Source organism: Lampris incognitus, chromosome 3 (genome assembly GCF_029633865.1).
Source record: "Lampris incognitus isolate fLamInc1 chromosome 3, fLamInc1.hap2, whole genome shotgun sequence".
In the NCBI taxonomy this organism is placed as follows: domain Eukaryota; kingdom Metazoa; phylum Chordata; class Actinopteri; order Lampriformes; family Lampridae; genus Lampris; species Lampris incognitus.
In genome coordinates, this window is record NC_079213.1 from 20821847 (window position 1) to 20846360 (window position 24514).

Below are 24514 nucleotides of genomic sequence, written 5' to 3' on the forward strand. Positions count from 1 at the left end.
TGAGACACTAATTTTCTATCCAGAAGTCCCTTTTGGGCGTTTGGGGGGGGGCTGTGTGGCGGACACTAGGGGCTATGCCTCTCACCCAGCAGGACTGTGAGCTGGGGGCGTGGTTTACGTTCCCGGGCTTGCTGGTGCAGGGTTGTTCCTGCTTTAGTTTTGGTTTTGGAGCTGAGGAATAAACAGCAAACTCGCCTTCGTCTCCTGTGTTTTTTCCTCATCCTGCCACACTGCAAAATAATCCTACCCCTCCCTTTTAAGAGCCACATGAACTGAACACGAAAACTGATTGACAGCAAGTAGGGTCCAATGGAGATGGTGGCTTGCAAAGAGAACTCTCCTGATTGACTGATAAGGAGTGGGTACAGAGAATTTTTTCTGTCTCCATTTACAGCACTTAGGGTGACTACAGAAACTGGATTTTTTTTCCTTAGTGCATCTATTTACTTGATCAGGATGTAGAAAGTGTTTGACAAAACTTTATAAAAAAAAGTGTTCTAAATTAAAACTGCTGATAGCCACTTAAACTGTTCAAGTCAAAGAAGCAGAATAAGCATTGAATAGTAGTGTATATGCATCACTTGTTATGGAATGATACCAAACGTGTGCATGAATAGGAGAAACTGTTTAGTGTGTGATTGCAGATTATATTCTGAGAATACATATAAGCAGTTGGCTAGGTCATTCAGCACAATACAAGACTTAATGTTAGGGTTGCGAGTTTGAGCCTTGTGTTGGGCAGAAGGTTTTGATGTCAGCTGGAGAAATTAAAAAAAAAAGTGTATCTGTGATGAGTGCTACATATAGTTGAAAAGGTAATTTCAGGTGACAACCATGATGACTGAGAGATATAATTGGGATATCTGTTTAATGAAACAACCATTAACTGTCTCTAAACGATCAGTGTGTCAGCTTTCTTGAGTGCAGTGAAACTTGGAAGTGTCGTATGGTGGAAAATTTCATTCCAAAATATCGCTATTTAATAAAAAATGATCTCCACTCTTGAAAAATTGCTGATGGTACCAAAGCGTAGCACAGTTTTTCCATTTTGAATAATGGTTACGCTTTTACAGGCTTGATAATCTGGTTAAAATACAGTGACTAAAAAATCTTAGTCAACAATTTTTTTTCTTGTCAAAATGAGTACATTATATTTCATATAAATATTACATATCATTTCTACTCTTACTTGTACTACCAAAATGCACATTGCTACTCACTCTAAATCGTTTTTCACCAATTTAAAACCTATTGCCAATTGGGTTTGCTGTAGGTTCCCGACTACCTGGACCACATCAAGAACCCAATGGACTTCGCCACCATGCGGCAACGCATCGATGCCCAGGGCTATCACAACTTGGATCAGTTTGAAAATGACTTCAACCTCATTATTGACAACTGCATGAAGTACAACTCCAAAGACACCTACTTCTACCGGGCTGCCATGCGCCTCCGTGACCAGGGAGGGGCCTTGCTCAGGAAGACACGGCGCGACGTGGAGAGAATTGGCTTTGACGTGGAGAGTGGTATGCACCTGGTTGAGGTCCCCAAGATTGAAGCACCACCACAGTTTTCTTGGGAGGATGGTAAGAGCATATGCAAAGACAGATGTCAATGTGACTGTAGATGGTCCATAGATCACACACTATTTTGAGAAATCAATTACTGATATTGTTGGTAATCAAATGGTTGGCAGTAAATGTAATCACCAATGTACTAGTGTATTTCTTTGGCCAAATTTAAAGTCGTGTTGATGACCTCTCAGGTCGGCAGGCTGGCCTATTATAAGAGACCCTCCTTTAACCATAGGATTCCGGGTTGTGATTCCCTCCAAACACCCGCTTTGTCTTTCTTTGCAAACGCCTGCCAAGACATGTCATTGTGTAGTTCCTATCAGTGAACAGCAGAAAACAGCGCTGTTCTGCAGTTCACCTTGTGCTCTGATTCTCCGCATTGGAAAGAGAATATCCAAAAGAATCATTTAATTATCACATTATTGAACAAACCCAACTCTCGATCTCCTTCTGACTGTACTCTCCTGCCTCCCCAGTGGACCGTATACTGGTTCCAGCCAATCGAGAGCATATGTCTCTTGACAAGCAGCTACACCAGCTCCTGGAGAAGTTTGACCTTACTTGTGCCATGAAGTCCAGCCCGTCCCGCAGCAAGCGCCTCAAACTGCTCAAAAAGACCATCAACGATGTGCGCAATGAGATGAGCTTGAAGAGGGTCTTGCCCTCCCACCTCCACACTCCTTCAATCTTTTCTTCCTCTGCTTCCTCATCCTCAGCCTCCTCTTCAGCTTTTCCCTATCCACAGCTGGGTAAAGCTAATGAGGAGAGTGTAACAACCAATGGGCACTTCCCAGATGATGAAGGTTTGTATGTATGGATTTTTTTTGACTATTTACTAACCAAAAATATATTTTTTTTACAGACTTGTTCCTATATTCTGAGCTCAGGGATTGGCTTCTAAACTTAAATTCAAACCTTGTCCAGTGCCCCCAAAATCACATGCTGTGACTGAGGGCTGTGCTGAATAGTTTGAAGCTTCGACGTGTCATTCATAACGTTGACATTCGATTTCTATATCAACATTTGAGTGCTGCGCAGACCTTTTCTTTTCTTTCTTGTTTTTTTTTTCGCTTGTCTATTCATTCTGTTTAAACCAATGGGTTATTTCTGCAGTTGCAGATATCTGCATTCGCTTGGCACTCCGCACTCCATCAAGACATCACTTTCATTCCGACAACGACTAGAAAGATGTCGAAGAAATTGCCAGTCCGGAAGCATTTTAATGTTGCTGATGACAATTTAAAAAAAAAAAAAAAAGTGCAGTGCAGTGCAACGAAATCTTCTGATTTTATTGCCATTTCTGTCATAGAATAATGTTGCAATAGCCTAAGGGTGTGACTATTATTTCATTATTTTATGCTCTTATTGGATTAGCCAACATGTATTTATTTTGAGGAAACTGATGAGTTATATTGATTAAATAAAGTTGCTTTAATGAAAATAGTTGATTTAATAAAAAAGGACATAACTCATTTAATCTGGTGAATCACTTTATTCAAATTGAGGATTTTGGGTTGTTGTTTTTTTTGAGCGTTTTTATGATAACATCATAAATTGTGACAGACATTCAAAGCTTCATTCGAAAACCTTTATATAAGCTTCAAATGTAAAAAGAAATGGTATTCGGTACAGCTCTACCGTGACCCCTCTTCTGCTTGCCTCAGATGTGTGTGGATTTGCTAGTTGAATATGAATTGTCTCCTTGTTTTGCCATCATTAAAAGTTTGCTTCCAATGGTAGAAACTATAAAACCTAAAAAAAACCTTCAGTGACTTAGTAAAGTAAGTCTATAACTTGTCAGCAGAACTGATGCAGGTAGCGCCTTAGATTAGAACTGTTTCTATTAACAAATAAAAATACTTTTTGAACTGTCAAATATAAATGTAGAAGATATGGAGTTTTACCTCAAGCATTGAGAAGAAAAATGGTTTCAGTTTTTATTTTTTCTCAAAACGAGAAACTCATTGATGCACTGTATAGACAAAAACAAACAAAAAACCATCTGAGCGCTTTGTGTTTGTGATGGAAATAGATATTCAGATCGTAACAGTGGGAAAGGCTGTGACAGATTTGCAATTATGTCTTACTTTCATACAAGTTTAGATGCTGGAAATCAGGATATACCTGTACCAGTATTGGTTATGAGGACAGTACCATTCAGGTATAAGATATTAAAGGTTTGGCCCTTTGCAGCTAATTCCAAAATAGTAATGTTTCCTAAATCAGAGCTAAGTCTCATTTCTTTCTAACATAATTTTATTTCTTCAATTCATTCAAATCATTGCTAATGGAAAAAAATATTCAAGCAAATAGTTTCTAGTTGCCCTCAGCTAATGCTTTCATTAGTTTTTGTGCTATAAAAGTAATGGCTCAAAACAGTATTTGATGTTACTTCATCTGTAATCCTTTGGCTCCATCAATTACAGAATCACCCTTTTTTATTTTCAGTGTGTCATGTAGTTTTCTATAGTTTAAGTGCCCCTTTTTCACAGCTGGAAAACTCCCAACAAAGCTAGAACAACATAAATACAATAAGAGTTTTTCATCTGGCGTTATGCTCAGCCCACCCCCTCCAAAAATTATGCACTTGCAGCAAAACTGCCCATTTGTCATGGTCTGAATATCCACATAACAGCTAAATTACCCCATTCCCCAACACTGACAAACTGCACTAGGAACTTTTTTTTTTTAAATTTGTAAAGATGGTGCAGTGGTTAGCACTGTCGCCTCACATCAAGAAGATCCTGGGTTCAAACCCTGGGGTTGTTCAACCTTGGGGGTCATCCCAGGTTGTCCTCTATGTGGAATTTGCATGTTCTCCCTATGTCTGCGGTTGGTTTTCGCCGGGTGCTCCGGTTTTCCCCACCATAAAAAAAAAAGACGTTAGGGTTTATACTCCTGTCTGTGCCCCTGAATGAGGAAGAGCAAGATGAACTGGAGTTGAGCCCCGGGTGCTGCACGGCGGCTGCCCACTGCTCCTAGCTACACAGCTAGGATGGCTTAAATGCAGAGCGTAATTTCCCAATGGGGATCAACAAAGTATCTCAAAATAAATAAATAAATATAGTTCTTTCACACTGCGACTTCCTTAAGTCCTCATGCTGAGTCATATTTATTAACCTGGCCATGCACAAATTCAAGTCTTATCCCTCATTGTTTATTCATGAAGGCATCTTGGATATACGCTAAGTGCTGTGTTGTTTGAGGCTAGTGATGCTCAATCTGAAAACCAAAGAATAACAAAGTAAGATGCAAAAGGCTCAACAATTCCAAAGCTTATCAATAACTGTAAAGAACCATCACTCATGAAATGGATGAGCTGTGTCCTAATTCAGCTGGCACATTGTGTGTGTTTTGGCCATACAGTCTGCAGACAGTGAGGATTGTATTGAAAAAAACATGTTTATTGAATGTTTGAGAGGTTAACCTCTAAGCCTTTTATCGACTTCTATTTTAATCTTCTCACAGGAGACAAGTCCCTTCCTCCCAAGCTGGAGCTGTCGGACTCCATTCCTCCTCTTATTCACACAGATGGAGACCCTGAGCCTCCCACCCTCAAACCAATCGACGCCGCCCCTGACTGCAATGAAAAGGCCCACAGCAAGCGAGTTAAGTTCGACGGGGACAAACCTGATGTGCTGTCCCCTCCCCCACGCCTCAATGGCCATTGCCACACTGACTCCAACTCACACAATCCCTTGCTGGCTGGAGAAGTGAGTGTGGTGGCAACATCAACGCTCGCCGAGCCCACTGGCACAGTCAGCCGACGAACTGCCGTGCTCTTCCGCAAGTCAAAGAGTGCCAGCCCCCATAAGCCCCAGCGTGGTGGAGGTGACAACAGTGCAGGAGCATTGGAAGGGGAAGGGGACGCTGGAGGGGAAAGGAATGAGACCATGGAAGAGGATGAGGAGGGTGCTCAGCTGGGCTCAAAGTCCATCCTGTCGGTGGTCATCCCCAGGCTAGAGACTCTACTCCACAGCAGGAAAAGGAGGCGCAGTGGCAGCGGGGACAGAGACGACGAGGAAGACAAAGAAGGGGAGGGAGAGGTGGAGAGAGGGGGCGAGTCCCCAGTCAAACAACTGGATTCAGGTAAATATTTTATAGAGGAAATTACACTGTTCTATGTATCCTGCTCTACAACTCAAAATAGCAGTATTTGTGTGAATTATGAAACGGAAAATGCAAACGTCAACTGTTTTATTTGCTTTTGCATTTATGTACTGTCAAGACATTGATGCAAATAGAAGAATTGTCCTGAGATTGTCTCCCACAGGCTGAGAAAGATTGATGTTGGCAATAGGGAGATGAAGAAAATGGTAGATATGATATAAATTTCACCCAAATTGACAATGTGTCTTGCTCAGGGACACTTCAACAGATCAGATGAACGTTGATGTACACTTGCTGGCTTTTGCAGGGATTAAACTCATTTGGTAACTAGGGTTGTCACAATTATTATATAATCGCCTGATGGCGATTATTTGACCTGGCTGTGATCATTTTGCGTAATCGTTAGAATCGCTTCCATTCAGTTGTATAAAAACGGCTGGACGAAACTAACAGAAAAGTCTTATTTCCATTAGTATTTCCATGTCGTTTTCCACCATTTGTTGTTTGACTGGCGCTCTTTTAATGGCGTCATCTTGTTGCGCCCCTGGCACATGAGTGGCGAATTAGCGCCAACAAAACGCAACAATACTTAACCGTTTTATGTTGAAAACGTTGCCGTGTAAACAGCCCTTTTTACTCAGCCACTACAGACGTGGTCAAGTTCAAATATGACCCCATACATGAGCTCAACAATACATTACCTCACCACTGACTGGACTCTACAGTCAAATTGTTTAGAATCAAAATATACACCAGAGAACCACAAAGCTGATAACTTGCTGAATGCCTTCAGTCTGCTTTGGCAGATTGGGCATTAGATGAGCGGAAAATGTTCTGCATAACCACAGATAATGGTTCTAACATTGTGGCTGCAATAGGCAAACTTGTTTGGCCATGGCTAAATTGCTTTGGCCATAATCTCCATTTAGCTGTCACAAATGCCATAGCAAGTGAGAAGGAATGCACAGCTCGCACCTTGGGATTGTGTAGCAGTCTGGTCAACACTTTCAACCTCAGCTGGTTAAAGAAGAGAGACCTGAGAAAGGCACACAGACTGAGGCCTACCTCCCCCAACACAGTCTAATTCTGGTGAGTTATTCATTTATTTATTTAAAACATATAATTCAATTTGTAAACATAGTCATTTTTATTCATAATTTACTTTACATTATTTATTATTTACACTTGAAATCTGGGCATGAGCAGTGATTTCTCTCTATTAGATGCTGTAGAAAATGTTTTGAAATTGAAACCATAAATGTTAGGTCATTGTCATGTAATCTTGGTATAATGAACAAAAGCCTAAAATGTTTTATCTTTCCTGCAGGATGTCTCTACACGATGGGGTACCAAGCAAACAATGGTAGAGAGGGTGCACCTCAACCCGACCTGGCAAGGTATATCTGTCTTGGAATCCCCCAATGCAGCACTGAAACTGGTGGCTGATTTTACTGATTTTCTATCAGGAGAAAAGTATGTCACTGTGTCCTCTGTGAAGCCTACGCTGGACCTTCTAAATGGAGAACTCTTATCCCCAGACCCCAAGGAGACCACACTCACAGCAAGCATCAAGAAAATTTTTTGCTGTGTTCTTGATGAAAAGTACAGCGCAATGCCACTTCAAGAGCTCCTGAGAAAGGTCACTCTCCTCGATCCAAGGTAGAGGGGCAACATCGGGGATGCAGTGGTCATGGATGATACCAAAGACCAGCTTTTAAGGGAGATGATGGAGATGAGAGAGGAAGGAGGAAACAGTGATGGAGGTGGGGACTAACAGAGTTGTGGCAGAAGATGATGGATCTGTGTCTCCTGCACCCAAGAAGAAGAGGCTGTGCGACCTGTTGCGAAACAGAAGAACCCAAATTGCTAACCAGGCTGTGCAAAGAGTGCGGGCTGATACTGGACTGAGATGGTACCTACAGGAAGGCACACTGGATCTCTTGATGGATCCTCTGATGTGGTGGCGCGACAACCAAGCAAGGTTCCCTTTGATGGTCAAGTTAGCAAGAAAGTACATGTGCATTTGTGCAACAAGTACTGACTCAGAGAATGTTCAGTACAGTGGGCATCATTGTGACCCCAGTGAGATGTTGCCTTAACCCAGATAAGGTCAACATGTTGGTGTTCCTTGCCCGGAATCTACCTAACCAGTGAGAAGCATGACTGGCTGTGGTTGTGGTTAACAAGTGTATGGCCTGTTTTGGATAGTACGTTATTTATTTTGATTATTGGTACCTTCCATTTTCACTAATGTCTTTGTATATTTCAATAATAGGCTTTGTATATTTAAATTATTTATGTTATATCGGCCATGTGTAATTTTTCTTTACAAAGTCTAAAAGGCAAAAAAAAAAATTTTTTTTATTCATGTTCAGTTCAGTTCAATGTTCAGTCCTAATAAATGGCTCTTCCTCTTCATAAGGTATATGTGTATTATTAAACTATGATTAGATTTATACTATAACAGTGGCATAAAATGATCAGAAAAAGACAATTAAGGGCATGCGGGCAGCATAGCAGTCTATCCCATTGCCTACCAACACAGGCATCGCCAGTTTGAATCCATGTGTTATCACTGGCTTGGTCGGGCGTCCCTACAGACACAATTGGCCGTGTCTGCGGGTGGGAAGCCGGGCGTGGGTATGTGTCCTGGACGCTGCATTATCGCCTCCTCTGGTCGGTCGGGGTGCCTGTTCGGGGGAATAGTGTGATCCTCCCACATGCTACGTCCCCCTGGTGAAATTCCTCACTGTCAGGTGAAAAGAAGTGGCTGGTGACGCCACATGTATCGGAAGAGGCATGTGGTAGTCTGCAGCCCTCCCCAGATTGGCAGAGGGGGTGGAGCAGCGACCGGGATGGCTCAGAAAATAGGGTAATTGGCCAAGTATAATTGGGGAGAAAAGGGGGGGGTTCTGTCCATAGCTTGTGCATTAGGTTGGCCATCACAAACGCACATCACACCACTGGCCAGTTTTGAATGTGTTTCCTTACACTGTGCTGCATCTCCTCTCAGGCCTGTCCAATGGTTTCATGGAGGACGGGGAGGAGAAGGAGCTAGAAGGCAGTAGACCCCTCAAGCCGCGGAGACGATGTGCCTCTGAGTCCTCCATATCGTCCTGCAGCAGCCTACAGGGCAGTACCAGGTAAGCTTCTGAATGGAGGAAATATGTTAGCTGGCGTCGAGGTATGCAGTCTACTGATAAGCTATCATCTCATTATTGACTATATATTTTTTCTTTATGGGCTGTGACAGTTTGTGTTTTTTGCAAACACTGGAGCAAAAGGGATGAGTTATGATCTTGAGTTCTGATAAAATGTTAAAATTGAAAAGAAGTCAAATCCTTCAGCAATTGACCCTTCGCTAAGCCATGCCCCCGAAACGCAGACTGGCCAGTCACAGTGCAGCATAGGACAGGAGGTCCTACACTTTCATGGCGGTGCTCCGTTGACTCCGATGCAAAAGTTTCAGATTTTCTTCCTTTTCGAGCTGGTTTTGTGGACTTTTAGCTAGTTATGGTTAAACGTTGTGCGTGGGGCACTTGTAACAGTGACACTCATTACCTGGAGAGGTTGGAAGGAGATGTACGTTTTTTTCCCCCTTTCCAAATCCAAACCCTGAAAAGTGTAGGTTGTGGATAAAGCTATGTGGATGTCCTCAAATCCAGTTGAACCCCTCAAAGATAAACAAGCAAAGCTTTGTCTGCTCCAAGGTAAGTAATTACTTATATTAACCGTAAAATAATGTTAAAGCTTGACGGACTTAGCAACAGTAACTAAGGGGGGCGGGCCTTACCGAAGGGTCAATTCCCTGTTCAATCCCTCTAGAATCTGTTGATGTGTACAGTCCTAAGTGATAAATTCCCAATTAAAGGTTAAGATGATGGATGTGGTTATTATTGGAGGTAATGGTGATGGTGGCTGGGATAATCATATAAATGCTGAGCATAGTTTTAAACCACAAAACAAGATGAGCCTGTTCTTTAATGTTAACCTATTACTACTAGTACTTTTGGCTGCTGCCATTAGGGGTCGCCACAGCGGATTATCCGTTTCTGTTTCTTCCTGTCTTTGCATCTTCCTCTGTCACACCAGCCCACCTGTATGTCTTCCGTCACCACATCCATAAACCTCCTCTTTGGCCTTCCTCTTCCCTGGCAGCTCCCTGTTCTTTAAAGTAAATAACAAACATTAAACCTGACCTCACCTTGATAACTTAAGACCTTTTTGGTGTTTTAAGTTCATTGGTGCTCGCTGCTGCTCCAGGCTCACTGTGGTAACTACCATAATTCATGTTTAAAACCTTAACCATTCAAAGAGATGCCAAAATCATGGACAATGTAAAGCTATTTATTTTTAGTTGCAAAGAGTGGGCAAGTACTAAGCCTCAGTACTCAAGCCAAGTATAATTGTTTCCTTTTAAAAGTTGTCTTTCAAAGTTGACTCTTTTGGATGTACTGGTTTTGGTTTGTAGCACCACTCTCAGTCTTCCAAAATGTGGGAAGGGGAAACCTGCTCTGGTACGGAGGAACACTGTGGATGACAAGAGCGAGCTTATTGCCTGCATCGAAAATGGGAATTTTGCAAAAGCAGCCCGAATCGCCGCTGGTAGGTTTGACCACCATTATCTTGTGGATGTCAAATTAATCTCTGTGTTTGTGTATGTTATTAACATTTTGTGTAAAATTTGCTACTGGTTTGCATGTGTATTATACAGATGCCAATATTACACTGAATCAAAGCAGTTACTTTTTGTATGTATAACATTAATTGGAGTAGTGTTTGGGTTGTATTTGTACCAATAAACTTACACTCCCAAATAAATGATCAAATAGGGTAATGGTGTTGGGAATCCTCCCCAACAACTTTCATGCAATATAAAAGGTTTTTACAATTTATCAGAATCAAGAGCAAAGTGACTTGATGGTCTTGCTGTGACCACGCATAGCAGAACAGCAGGTCTTTGGAATGGAGAAAATTTGATTTAATTGCATTATTTTTAGTTTAGTGAAACCGGACAAATTAAATGAGTCTAATTATGTAGAAAACAACGGATTGGATTGGAAAGCTTTAAGTAAAGCAGTTGAAATGCAGCATTCTCATGAGGAAAATAGTATTGTGTATCCCCAAATGTATGTGTAACTTAGAAGAATGGGAACTTACGCCTTCTACAAGGCAAGTGCTTGTGAATTGAGTGGCTGGTGAATATTTTTCCTCCACCTGACACAATAGCAGGTAACCAGCCAACATGCCGTGCTGCCTCTCCGTATTCAAAATTCAAGGGACATGAAATTGCATCAAAATCCTTTCTTGACTATGTCTGGCAGAAGAATTAGTTTTGTTACCTGCCTCAATTTCTAGCAGTCATGTGCTTTATAGAGCAGTGTGGCTTTGGAAGGATGTTTGTGTGTGCTCAAAGGGAACCTGCTCCTAACTCGTTGGTGTTGTTTCCACTTCCGTAGAGGTTGGCAACAGCAGTATTTGGATGCCTGCTAGTGCTTCAACAGTCGCACTGGAACCCCTAAAGCTAGTTTGGGCCAAATGTAGTGGATACCCCTCCTACCCTGCCTTGGTGAGTGTGTTTATGGAAGAGATACACTAGTGGAGAGCTTTTCATTTGAAAGCACCGTCTTTTTAAATTCTCAGATTGTGTACAATATTGTTAATTGGAATCTGGAACCAACCTTCTAAAATGCAATGGTTTTTTTTTTTTTTTTTTTTGTGGAGGATATTGGGCTATACAAATAAAGTTGACTTGACAGATATGATTGGCCCTGAGATCTGCACAAGCTTTTCCACTAGGTGGCAGCCTTTCATTATAAACAAACATTGTGACTACATTAAAAGGACAAATGCATGCAAAGTGAATGCATTTTTCTATTGACATAAAAAATGAAACCAGTGTATACATCTGTGCACGTGTGATTGTGAACATTTTGAACGCTTGTCAAGAGTGTATTTTTGTACATTCATTCCCCCCTTTTTATTCAACGCTTTTGCACCTCAAAAACTTAAAGCATAATTTGAATTCATTTGTGTGCATCTTACTCCCTGCCCCTCTCATGCTTTGTAGATCATAGACCCGCACATGCCGCGGGTGGGCTGCCAGCACAACGGGGTATCCATTCCCATGCCACCCATGGACGTGCTTCGCATTGGGGAGCAGATGCAATACAAGGCCGAAGAGAAGCTCTACCTCGTTCTGTTCTTTGACAACAAGCGCAGCTGGTGAGTGCCTCCATCTTTTAAGAGTGATTTAAGCTGATAGAGCTTTCTACAAGGGTAAACTCGTTACCCTGCCTCTCAGCAATCATCAGTCTTGTGAGGCTGCATGACGAAGTGTAGACATGTAACAAACACCTCTCGCTTCAGAGGCTTTGGAAATGTTCACCTGATGTTGTTCACTGATAAAATGCCAAGATAGATGTCAGTGTTAGTGCAAGATTGGTATTGGTCTTTGCATTTTTTTTTACCCACTATCAGGGCAGAATATTCAAATACTATAGTTACCAACAGAAACAATATTTTTGTTATAACACATGTTAAGGTTTTGAACAGGTCTTAGTGTTCTGATCGATAACTTCGGCTAGTTAGTAGTAGTAATAGCAGTAAAAGTAGTAGTTGCAGCACTGCTTCTGCTTCCACAAATATTCCTCTGAATTTATATGGGTGCTGTTCCCCCCCCCCCCAGGCAATGGCTTCCTAGGTCCAAGATGGTCCCTCTGGGGATGGACAAAACCATAGATAAGATCAAGATGATGGAGGGGCGTACATCCAGCATCCGCAAGGCTGTCCAGATAGCCTTCAGCCGTGCCATGAACCATCTGAGCATAGTGCAGGATGAGCCAGTGAGCGACCTCAGTGATGTGGACTAATGACTCTCTCTCTCACTTACACACCTGCACAAACACACATGCGCACACACTTGCGTTACTCTTCAAGGCTTTGTCTTTAGGCTTAGCCTGTACCTCTTCTGTACGTGTTACCTTCATCGCTTTCTGCCACTGCAGAGGACTAACATGTTTACTGACCACCTGCTTCAACAGGTGGTGACTCTTCTCTTCCATTTCCAATCCTACACACCCCAACCATTTGCTGGTCTGATACAGCTGCTGCTTAACTGAATGTGCCCATCTATCCTTGCCTTCCCCATTCACCTAACAGTGCCGAGAGACTGCTCCCCTCTTCCTAACAGCTCACACTGTACCTTACCACCTGCTCCCCTGCCACCTCATAACTCCTTCATTTCTGTTCATCTTGTCTTGTCATAATGTTATGGATTAATGTCATACATTTGGGTAGCTTTAAGTCATGCTTGCTTGTCAGGCTAAGGGTGTTATCACTCACTCTGAGGGTGGGATGTTAATACCAGCCAAATGCTGGTTAATTTTGGCTGTCGGGGTTAAGTTAAAGGACTCTGTCAGCCATTTTGGCAGGTAGCCAGCCATCATTTGGAATCCCTGTTCAGCTATAGGTCATAATCTTAAAAATGTACTTGGCTTGTGAAACAGTAAAGGTCTCTGGTGAATTCTGGGATACACCAGCCACTGTAAACATTGGATGGAAATCACAGAAAGTTGAGTTAGTTCATCTGGACACAACGCTTATTGAGAGAGAAACGTTTCATCACTCATCTAAGTGACCTCTTCAGTCTCAACTGATCGCAAGTATCCCCACCCTTATAAACAATACAGCGGCATGACAACCAAAAACAACAATTGGTTTCATATGCAAATTGCCGTGACTATTAACTAGAGTTTCAATGGCAGTGTCTACTATTCAGAGGACTGGGCAATAGTTGCAATCAAAGCATTGTAAGATGGCAACAGGTGTACTTTTAGCCCCCCCCCCCCCCGGTTCAGGGATGGTTGTCCCCTCTTCACATAGATGGCCTCTTTGATTCCCCGTTCAAACAAGTGTTCCTCCCTATCAAGGATGTGCACATCATTAGGAGTGGGACGATACTGGATTAAATTCCGATTCGTTCGATATTTTTCACGGTTCGAGACGCTCCCCATTTCGCGAGCTCATTTGTCACTAGAACGACCGAGATTTCACTCCTACCTAAAACGACCATGGGCAGTCAAAATGACCGCTGGTTTTTAAACTCTATATTCTGTCAAGATAAATACCCAATTGAGATATTAATGCATTGCATATGTTAGTATGTCTGTTAGGAAATGACTGACACCAAAATTAACATTTTAACAACTTTAATACTGTAGCGAATTCAGGAGGCAGCCGGGATGCGAACCCAGGTCGTCCACGCCACAAGCAACTGCACTAACCAGTCAACTACAGGGTCCCACCTGATGCCAACGGACTAGCGAGTCTACACATCCGAGATCATTACAATACTATTTTTCAAACTATTCTTTTTTTAATTTAAGTTTTTATTGAGTTTCTTTAAGGAACATAAACACAAATGATAAAGTACAAAAGGCCAAAAAAAAAAATTCAAACAATTTAATGCTGTCCCAACGCCTGTAAATACTGCAACGCCTCAGTGGTAGTCATGGTGCATCTGAAACGGTGGCTGTACCCAGACATGTTGGAAATACCTGAAAAACAAATAAAACGTGAAATGTAAAAAAAGAATTAAACGTTGTGAAGGAAATGACATGACCAACACACGTCATAAATAGTGACATGATGCGCACAATGATGTGCAAATTACGTGCAGTCATTTTGACTGCTCATGGTTGTTTTAGGTAGGTCTTATAACTTTTTTTTTGTGCAATTGATCTAAAATTCATTTTATTGCAAATATATGCAATTTTAGGAGCATTCAGGGAATGGAAGGTCTGTATCATTGTTCACAAAATTATTAAACTTTGAAAATCCAAAACGGTCAATATGACCGCCTTGGTCGTTCTAGTAGTTTTCTTTTTAAGTTTAAAGTTTTAAAGTAAAGCAGTTGTGTTACACAAAAAGAAAAGATGGCACAAAACTTTGTTAGAACTTTTGTACCTGCATTATGTTTGAATACGTGCCTTGATAATGCCAAAATGTTGGGCCTAATTCTCAAAATAAATGAAAAATAAGGTAACTGCAATGGTGTTTTGTCTCTTGCTTACCAAGGCATCCACTGTATCGTACTGAATCGAAATCGTGAGACATATCGAACCATGAGATTTGTGAATCATCCAGCCCCTAATCCTCATCCTTGAAAGAGTGGCCACTGGCCTGTCGATAGGTGTAGACTGTGGAGTCCTGGCCTGATACTTTAGCTCTCCTGTGTTGTGCCATCCTCTTAGCCAGCGTGTTTGGTTTCCCCAATGTCCAAGTCACGGCAATCCTCCCAGCACTTAACAGCGTACACTATGGGGTGGACCAATTTCTGACGCAGTGTATTTTGGGGTTTGAAAGCAACTGAGACGGGTGTGGTGACTCCACATACGGAGTCACCACTGGTTTATGCTCGGGCAGCTGTTGTCTGTCTCCTGTCTTCAGTCTCTTTCATATTCAACTCTCTGTGATTTTCTTACGTGGATTATTGAGCGCGCATAAAGACATTGGATGGAAATTTTCATTTCTTGCCTTGTTGCATTGAGGCCATTAAATTGTGTGGCCAAGTGAATCAAGAATCACCAAAGCCTCCATTTTCTTTGCCAGCCCATGCTCCCATACTTAAATCATGTCCCCTTAAAAATAGCTGTTTTTGTATTTAACAAACTGTAAATATTCTGTAAAATTGCCTGACACTAACTTATTTTGTAGTTTTGACATAAAATGGATACTGTACAAGACTTTTCTTAGTATTTATACTTCGATGAATGGTTGGCACTACGGTGTGGTATTTTGCCAGTGCTGTGTGGTCAAGGAGAAAACCATGAGAATGAGTAAAGGCCTTAGCATTAAAGAACAGGGCTAAAATATTATGTTTCTTGAAAGGATGAAAGTATTCCCTTTTGATTTTTATATTGTTTTTTAAGTTATTGAAGTTTATAATCATAAGCTTCCATTTGGCATTAATCCTTTTTGTAATCGGGGGGAAAATAGTCTTAGTATATTTTTGTTCATACATATTTATATGACTGAATATATATGTAATTTTCTGATGCTCATACAGGATGTCGAATGTTGTGGAAAACGGAGTGCGTGTTCTCAAGAAACCAAAAAAAAATAAGTTGCTGCCCAGATTTTTTTTTTAATCAATTGATTTCTGTGTGATGTCTTATAACAAGAAAAGGTGAAAGGTATTTTTACAGAATGAATTTGACTGTTATTTTGTTTTGCTATAGTTTCAGGGGTATGTGCCTGTGTTAACTTATTGTAAAGTATTCGCATTACTTTATATTCAAGGGAAGATGTGAGAATTTGATTGTGGCTGAAGTGGCATATTTTTACGGTGGATCCTTTTTGGTTGCCTTGTTTTTAAACATCTCTGTATTTTTTTTCTCCTTTCCTTTTTGTAATTTAGATGTAGACTTCATGACATTCATTTTATATTCTTTCCTTTTTCCTGGGTAGCGTTGGATAGTTTTGGTATATTTACTGTAGTACTTTTTTTTTTTTTAATCAGGTCATACAAACTTGCTGGGACTGTTTCTTTTGTAGCAAAGTGAAAAAATAAAAAAAAAGTCAATGATATAATAAAGATTCAGTGTGCCTCTCTTTTCTTCATAAAGAAATCAGAGCATGTCTGTATATTCATGGTATACATCAGGACACAAAACTCAAGCTTGGTGTACCACTCAGGTATTCACACAGTAGCCCTAATACACTAACTCTGTACATCCTTTTGATTTACTTATATTTTTGTGTATTGACACCAGACTGCAAAATTCACATGTATTCAAATTCAAGTGTCCATTCAAAGTAGGGAATAGGAAAATGCAATTGCATTTTCGGTCCCCTGGTGACAGTGGCGTGCTGCCAGTTATCAGAGCTGACTCTGGTCCATTTTTCATGTGAGGTAATAGTATGAAATGTAGATCAGTTCCACCTTTTAGAGGCATTTCAACTGAGGCATTTACCCAGAACATCCTTCGCTGAGTAGCGAGTTTAACTTCCCTGGAGTAAATTTAACTTGTGATTAAAGGGGTTTTGCTGCTGTTCATGGACACTGAGGCTGCGGGGGTCCCCATCAACTACATTCAAGGTGAATGACAACCCAACCTTACTTGCTTCAAACATTAGACATGAGGGATGTTGGTGCTGTATGCTTCACATGCATAGTTCTTGAAAGTGGAAGTTTTTACTGGACTTTAATAGTTGTAACCCACAGAAGACAATCCAGACGTGTGCCATGATCCACAAATATCTCACTATCCACAAACGTATTCTTTTTTTTATTTGTGTTGCGTAAAGTCATATCCACAAAACTAGAGTGATCTGCAAATACGCATAACTTACTCTGTAAACGTGTCATTACACAAAAATGTTTTAGGTTTTACAAATGTAAATAGTTTCACCACAACAAATGCATGTAAAGTAATATTTACGCATTTGTGAATCCATTTGTACACGTGAAATGGGTTTTGCATATTTGTGTATGCTTCCTGTCAGTTTGTGGGCCATATGACTTTTTTTGTAGACCCCCCCCATTTTCCTCCCCAATTGTATCCTTCCAATTACCCCACTCTTCCGAGCTGTCCCGGTCGCTGCTCCACCCCCTCTGCCGATCCGGAGAGGGCTGCAGACTACTACATGTCCCCTCTGATACATGTGGAGTCGCCAGCCGCTTCTTTTCACCTGACAGTAAGAAGTTTCGCCAGGAGGACGTAGCACGTGGGAGGATCACGCTATTCTCCCCAGTTCCCCCTCGCCCCCGAACAGGTGCTCCGAGTGACCAGGACACATACCCACATCTGGCTTCCTACCCGCAGACACAGCCAATTGTATCTGTAGGGGCGCCCAACCAAGCCGGAGGTAACACGGGGAGTCATCCAGCAATCCCTGCCACGCTACCGGGACCATGTGGCATTTGTGACTTCCCCCCTATTTGTTTGCAGATTTTTGACCACAGCAGTATCGAGGGTGAAATGTCTCAAAATTATTTGTAAAATGTCCATACCATTTGTAATGTGTACGGCTTATAATACATGTGATGCTTCTTGTGTTGTAACTTGGTGTTTTATTTTCTCTTCTTGCGCTCTTGGTTCATTTTGTTGTAAGCAGTAGTGGGTTGAAAGAAAGAAGAAGAAACCCCAGAAATGTGGGATCCCTTGGATAGTTGGGATTGCCAAGTATGGAAGCAAAGTACAGTCATAAAATAATTTAAACATTACATTGCTGTTGTGTAATTTGATCTTTGAACTTTAAACTGGCGATGAGGATTCAACCCCCCCCCCAAAAAAAAAACATGGCTGCTGCACTGCTGTAATTCTTGCTTTTGATATCAATGAAGATCACAACTCATCTGTTCATTGGAAGAAGTGGTTACGGGGTTTTGAAAACTTGATAATGGCTCTAGATATAAAGGATGATACAAGAAAACGTGCAATGCTTCTGCATTATGCAGGGGAAAGTGGACAGGACATCTTTGATATGCTCACCGACACCGGGGAATGACTATAAATGCACAAAAGACAAACTGAGTGAGTACTTCGCCTCTAAAATTAACATAGCCTACGAGACTTACAAATGCAGCCAAGCTAAACAACTAGCAGAGGAAACACTTGACTCCTATCACAAGGCTGCGGCGATTAGCAGCAACCTGTGACTTTCCTGATGTTGACAAGAGAGATCATTCAAACGTGCACATGTAATAAGCTGCGGCGCCAAACGCTACAGAAACTGTCAGAAACCAGAGATGAGAAGACGTTGACCGAGCTCCTCTCACTCGATAGAACCATGGCACTTGCTGAGATTCAAGCATCGGGAATGGAACAAACACAAAATGTAGCTCAAGGAAATCCAAGGGAAGATGTTCTGGCTGTAGATGTGGAGAGGAGAGCTGGAAAGAAAAGATGTTACAGCTGCTTTGGTATCTTTCCCCACCGTGACAGAATATTGTGCCCGGCACGGGGGAAATATTCAGCGCTTGTGGAAAACAATGACATTTTGCAAAACGCTGTCGTTCTAAACGGCCACAAGGTGGAATCCGAGGCTGACATCAAGTGCATTATGTACGCACCAGTGGCGTCACATCCCAAGTAACAAGTAATGCAGACACGGAGTCTTCGGAGGAGTGTCTTTACACAGTTTCCCGACCAAAAGCAAATCTTCCACATGCAACGCTAAAAGGTTGGTGACTGCAATATAAAAGCAATGCTTGATACAGGGGTAACTGTGAATAACATTGTGAATCAATTTATCAGAGATTGAGATATACGCCTTCACTCACCAAATGCACAGTTCCCATCTTCTCTTATGGTTCACGCAACCCACTGCCTGCCATTGGAAAATTCACCTCGTTGGCGGAATCCAAGTCATGGTTCACAAATGCAACAGTCCACGTGCTACAAGGAACTAATGGCAGTTTAGTTGGCTATGACACTGCTGTAATATTTGCTAGTAATATTTGATTTGCTAATGTCCCTTACGGCTTTCCGTAGCGCCACAACAAAGTCACGTGATGTACGTAACAACGTCAGTCGGAATCCGGTCGGTGAATAAACACCCAGCACGAGAGAAGTCGTCCTTGCTTTATTAATGTTATAAGTTAACATAGCCAGAGGGCACAGATCATTACATGGTGTCAGAGTAGCGGAGTTTAAATACCCAATATGGATTCGTACGGCGTTCCAGCTCCACGGATGGACTGGGAATCGGCGAACTTACCTGAAGCATGGAGACGATTTCGACAAACAACGGAGCTAATGTTCACGGGCCCCCTGCGCGGGAAGAATGAAGAGGAGAAATGCAGCTACCTCCTGCTCTGGATAGGGGAAAAAGGGCGCGATGTGCACAACACTTGGACACTCAGCGGAGAACAAGCCAAGAAGCTAGAAACGTACTACGATAAGTACACTGAGTACATCACCCCCAAAGCAAACCCGATTTATGCCAGATATAAATTTCATGAAAAGATGCAGGGAGAGAGTGAATCCTTCGAACGATTTGTAACTGAGCTAAAGCTCCTAGTCAAAGACTGTGGCTACCCAAATGCCGACGAGATGGTCAGGGACCGCATCGTGTTTGCCACCAACTCACCCAGAGTGAGAGAAAAGCTACTTAGCCAGGGAGCTGAGCTAACGCTAGAAAAGGCCATAGATGTAGCCCGCTCACACGAGCTAGCAAAGCAACAGCTAAAGTCTATGGGCCAGGGCAGCACACATGAAACGGTGCACGCAATAGGCAGAAAGACTTACAAACCGAACGCACCCAAAGCAGCTAACGCTAACTTCAGACAAAGGGAGGGTAACGTTAGCACCGCCGCTAGGGCGTGTAGCTATTGTGGAGGGCTACACGGCGCTAAAGCCACTTGCCCAGCTAAGGGTAAACAATGCATTAAATGCAAGAAGCTCAATCATTTTGCTAAAGTATGCAAGTCTAGCTCCCAGGGACAGACAAAGTACTACCGCGGCACAGTACATGCCGTCGGAGAGAACCCAGAAGAGTACACCACTGACAGAGAGCAGGAAGAACTGTACTTCGACAACATTACAGTGGAGAGCACCGCTGTGGGAGAACAGACAGAGCTGTACATAGACTGCATCTCAATAGAGAACAACGGAAAAAGCAACGAGCAGGCTTACGTAGAGGTTGGAATTGGCACACCTCCACAGAAGGTAAAGTTTAAACTAGACACTGGGGCACAGGCCAATACTATTCCCACCAACCTGTTCCAGGCGCTGTTCAAAAATGTGACACTGAAACCAGCAATACACAGACTCACTGAATATGGAGGAGGCGCGCTGAGCGTGAAAGGCACATGCAAACTCAAATGTAAGTACAGAGACAATGCAATGATGCTGGACTTTTACGTCATTGACACAAACGCCCCACCAGTCATGGCAATGAAAACATGCCGTGACCTAAACTTGGTAAAAATAGTGATGGCTGTGAGCGAGGAAAACAATGTCACATCACAGAGCATAATGGATGAGTATGCAGATGTTTTCCAAGGAATAGGAGAGTTCCCAGGCGAGTGCACCTTCCGCGTCACACCAGATGCAACGCCGGTCGTCTGCCCGCCACGCAGAATCCCCATCGCCCTACGCAGCAAACTGAGGGACGAGCTTGACAGCATGGAGAAAGGCGGCATAATCTGTAAGGTAACAGAACCCACAGAATGGGTGAACGCACTCGTCATTGTTGAGAAGCCAAAGACAGGCAAACTTAGAGTGTGTTTAGACCCCAGAGCTCTTAACAAAGTGATACAACGACCTCACTACCCCCTCCCCACGCTGGAGGACGCCACCACAAAGCTTGCTGGAGCTGAGTACTTTAGCGTGTTAGACGCGCGGTCAGGCTATTGGGCCATCAAACTGAGCACTGAATCCTCAATGTTGACGACATTTAACACAGTGTTTGGCAGGTATCGTTTCCTCAGACTGCCATTCGGAATCGTGTCCGCTCAAGACGAGTTCCAGAGACGCGTGGATGAAACATATGAAGGATTGGACGGTGTGACGGCCATAGTGGACGATATACTAGTGTTCGGCAAGACTAAAGAGGAACATGACCAGCGTCTCAGAGCGATGCTGAAGCGCACAAGGGAGCGAGGGGTGAGGCTCAACCCCGACAAGTGTCACATATGCGTGTCCGAGGTAAGCTACTTCGGCCACACGCTCTCACACGAAGGCATCAAACCAGACCCACACAAGGTGAAGGCGGTCAAGGACATGCAACCCCCACAGAACAAAGCAGAGCTGGAGACAGTCCTCGGCATGATCAACTACCTCGCCAGATTTGCTCCACACCTCTCACAGATAAACTCACCCCTCAGACAGCTTCTGAAACAGGACAGTGAGTTTGTGTGGGATGCAGTCCACGACAAGGCGTTCCAAGAGATGAAGAATCTCATTACACAGCACCCAGGTCCAGTACTCTCATATTTCGACCCGCAGAAAGAGCTGCGACTCCAAGTGGATGCATCCAAAAGTGGCCTTGGGGCTGTCATGCTCCAAGATGGCAAACCAATTGCCTATGCGTCCAAGTCACTCAACAGCACTGAAGAAAACTACGCACAGATAGAGAAGGAGCTCTACGCTGTGGTCTTCGGCTGCAAGAGGTTCCACGAGTACATGTATGGACGAAAAGTGATTGTGGAGTCAGACCACAAGCCTCTGGAGGCAACACTAAAAAAGCCACTGGCAGCAGCACCACCCCGGCTGCAACGGATGATCCTGGCGCTCCAAAAATACGACATCCAAATCATCCACCGCCCCGGTAAGGACATACCGGTGGCCGACACACTGTCACGCAAGTCAATAGAACACCACGACAGTGACCTACAGGAAGGGATGGAGGCCCAAGTGCACACAGTCCTCAGCAACATCCCTGTGAGCGACACAAGACTCACAGAAATCAAGCAGGAAACAGCGCAAGATCCACAGCTCACCGCACTCAGACGAGCCACACTCACTGGCTGGCCAGACACAAAGAAAAAGTGCCCGCCCAGCATCCAGGAATACTGGAACCACAGAGCAGAAATCTCAGAAATGGACGGTATCCTGTTCAAAGGTGAGAGAATCATTGTCCCCCAAAAGCTTCGCAAGGACATGATACAGCGCATCCATGCCAGCCACCTTGGCGTGGAAAAAAGCAAATGCCGAGCAAGAGACTTACTGTTCTGGCCTGGCATGGGGAAACAGATCGAGGATGCGGTAGCAGACTGCAGCATATGCCAAGAACGGCGCAGCGCAAATGCAAAGGAACCAATGATGTCACACGCCATACCCGAGCGGCCGTGGCAAGTGATAGGCACAGACCTATTCACATGGAACTCACAGGACTTCATAGTCACTGTGGACTACTACTCCAGATTCTTCGAGCTAGAGAGACTTTACAGCTGCACCTCATCTGCCGTCATCATGAAGCTGAAAGCAGCAATGGCTCGACACGGAATCCCCGAGACTATCATCAGCGACAACGGTCCGTGCTACAGCTCTGGTGAGTTCCGCAACTTCTCACAGACATGGGGTTTCTCACACACCACCACAAGCCCCCACTACCCACAGAGCAACGGCCTCTCCGAGAAGACTGTCCAGACGGCCAAACGCATCCTGGACAAAGCCAAAGCTGAGAACAAAGACCCCTACATGAGCTTACTGGAGTATCGCAACACACCGGTGGACAACCTGAAATCACCGGCACAGCTACTGATGAGTCGGAGGCTGCGGTCCATTCTCCCATCAACAGCAAAACACCTGCAGCCACAGATCGCCAGTCAGGAGGATGTTCACAAAAGGAGAGAGGTATGTCAACAGCGCCAGCAGGCATACTACAACCGAACAGCCAAACCTCTGCCCCACCTGCCCGCAGGCACACCAATCCGCTTCCGGCAGGAGGATGGATCCTGGAGACCTGCAACTGTGGAAAGACCAGCGAACACAGACAGGAGCTACCACATCCAAACCAAAGAAGGTCAGATCTACCAACGCAACCGTCAACACCTGCGACAAAGCAGAGTGAACACTCACACTACGCACACACACACTTCACAGCAGACTGTTACCAGCGCTAACAACAACACACAAGCCCATCAGCAAGAGCATGCTGAACCTCCAGACACGAACAATCAGCGACAACCAGACACACAGCCTGGTTACACCACGAGGTCAGGTCGCACGGTCAAACCAAGACAAATCCTTGACTTATGAATGTAAAAAAAAAAAAAAAAAAAAAAGATGAAATGTTATTACGGTGTCACATTTAGACAGGGAAGGAAATGTTTTACACTACTTTGTTGCAGTCCAGTTATATAAGAGTTCCATTTTCATATTCTTTCTTATTAAGATTGTATTCGTTTATAAACGTGCTCAACGTGGTCTGTATCTCTGCAGAGAAAGCAGCACTTTTCAGAAAAAGGGAGATGTAATATTTGCTAGTAATATTTGATTTGCTAATGTCCCTTACGGCTTTCCGTAGCGCCACAACAAAGTCACGTGATGTACGTAACAACGTCAGTCGGAATCCGGTCGGTGAATAAACACCCAGCACGAGAGAAGTCGTCCTTGCTTTATTAATGTTATAAGTTAACATAGCCAGAGGGCACAGATCATTACAACTGCCAGTTAACGGAGACTTATCAAAATTGCCGATGCACTTCACACATCTCCACAACAGCCAGTGCAGCCCCCAACAACTTCAAACCAGAAAGAAGTGAATACAGTAAATGATCTCCTCACCGAGTATGCTGACCTTTTTCATGGGGTGGGCAAATTGAAGGACTTTCAAGTCAAGTAAGTAACATATGAGGAAAGCTGTTCCTCCAGTCGCACAACCTCACAGAAGAGTACCGTTTCATGTGAGGAAGCAAATCGAGGCTGAATTGCAACGTCTAGAGCAGTGTTTCTCAACCGGGGGTCCGCGGACCCCTAGTGGTCCGTGGTGTAATTGCAAGGGGTCCGTGAAAATAAAATATCTTTAAAAAAAAGATCCTATGACATTTATAGAAATAGGATTATTTTACTCAAATGTGACTGAGACCTTTATCTACCTAAACTATAAAGAGTAACAGGACTTTTTTCTCTAATTACATCTGTTTCACAAGTGTAATTTATTGTATTTTAATAAGAGATCTCGCTCCCGTTTGCATTGTTAAAAGTTACTGCATAAAAATTCTGTTGTTACATATATCTGAAAGTTACTGAATACATATTCTGTTTTGTTACATATATCTGAAAGTTACTGCATAAGAATTCTGTTTTGTTAACTATATCTAAGTTACAACTGAAAGCTCTTATTTTTGCCCCAAAGAGTGAATAAATGCTATAATG

At 43.1% G+C, this 24514-nt stretch overlaps 1 protein-coding gene across 2 annotated transcripts in view; it reads left to right on the plus strand.

Annotated features, from left to right (window-relative positions):
* The window catches only part of brd1a (bromodomain containing 1a), a 30384-nt gene extending 17824 nt beyond the window's left edge, over positions 1 to 12560 (plus strand). Inside the window, exons 6-13 of one of the 2 annotated variants that reach the window (XM_056277983.1) lie at positions 1274 to 1586; positions 2051 to 2377; positions 5043 to 5663; positions 8698 to 8827; positions 10156 to 10289; positions 11144 to 11253; positions 11755 to 11909; positions 12373 to 12560. In XM_056277983.1, the coding sequence (XP_056133958.1) occupies positions 1274 to 1586; positions 2051 to 2377; positions 5043 to 5663; positions 8698 to 8827; positions 10156 to 10289; positions 11144 to 11253; positions 11755 to 11909; positions 12373 to 12556 (1974 nt within the window). In that variant the 3' untranslated portion in view covers positions 12557 to 12560. Of the gene's footprint in view, positions 1 to 1273; positions 1587 to 2050; positions 2378 to 5042; positions 5664 to 6613; positions 6774 to 7011; positions 7390 to 8697; positions 8828 to 10155; positions 10290 to 11143; positions 11254 to 11754; positions 11910 to 12372 lie in introns of those variants that run through there. The other variant, XM_056277984.1, reaches the window with a different exon arrangement.
* The last annotated feature ends 11954 nt before the right edge of the window (positions 12561 to 24514 follow it).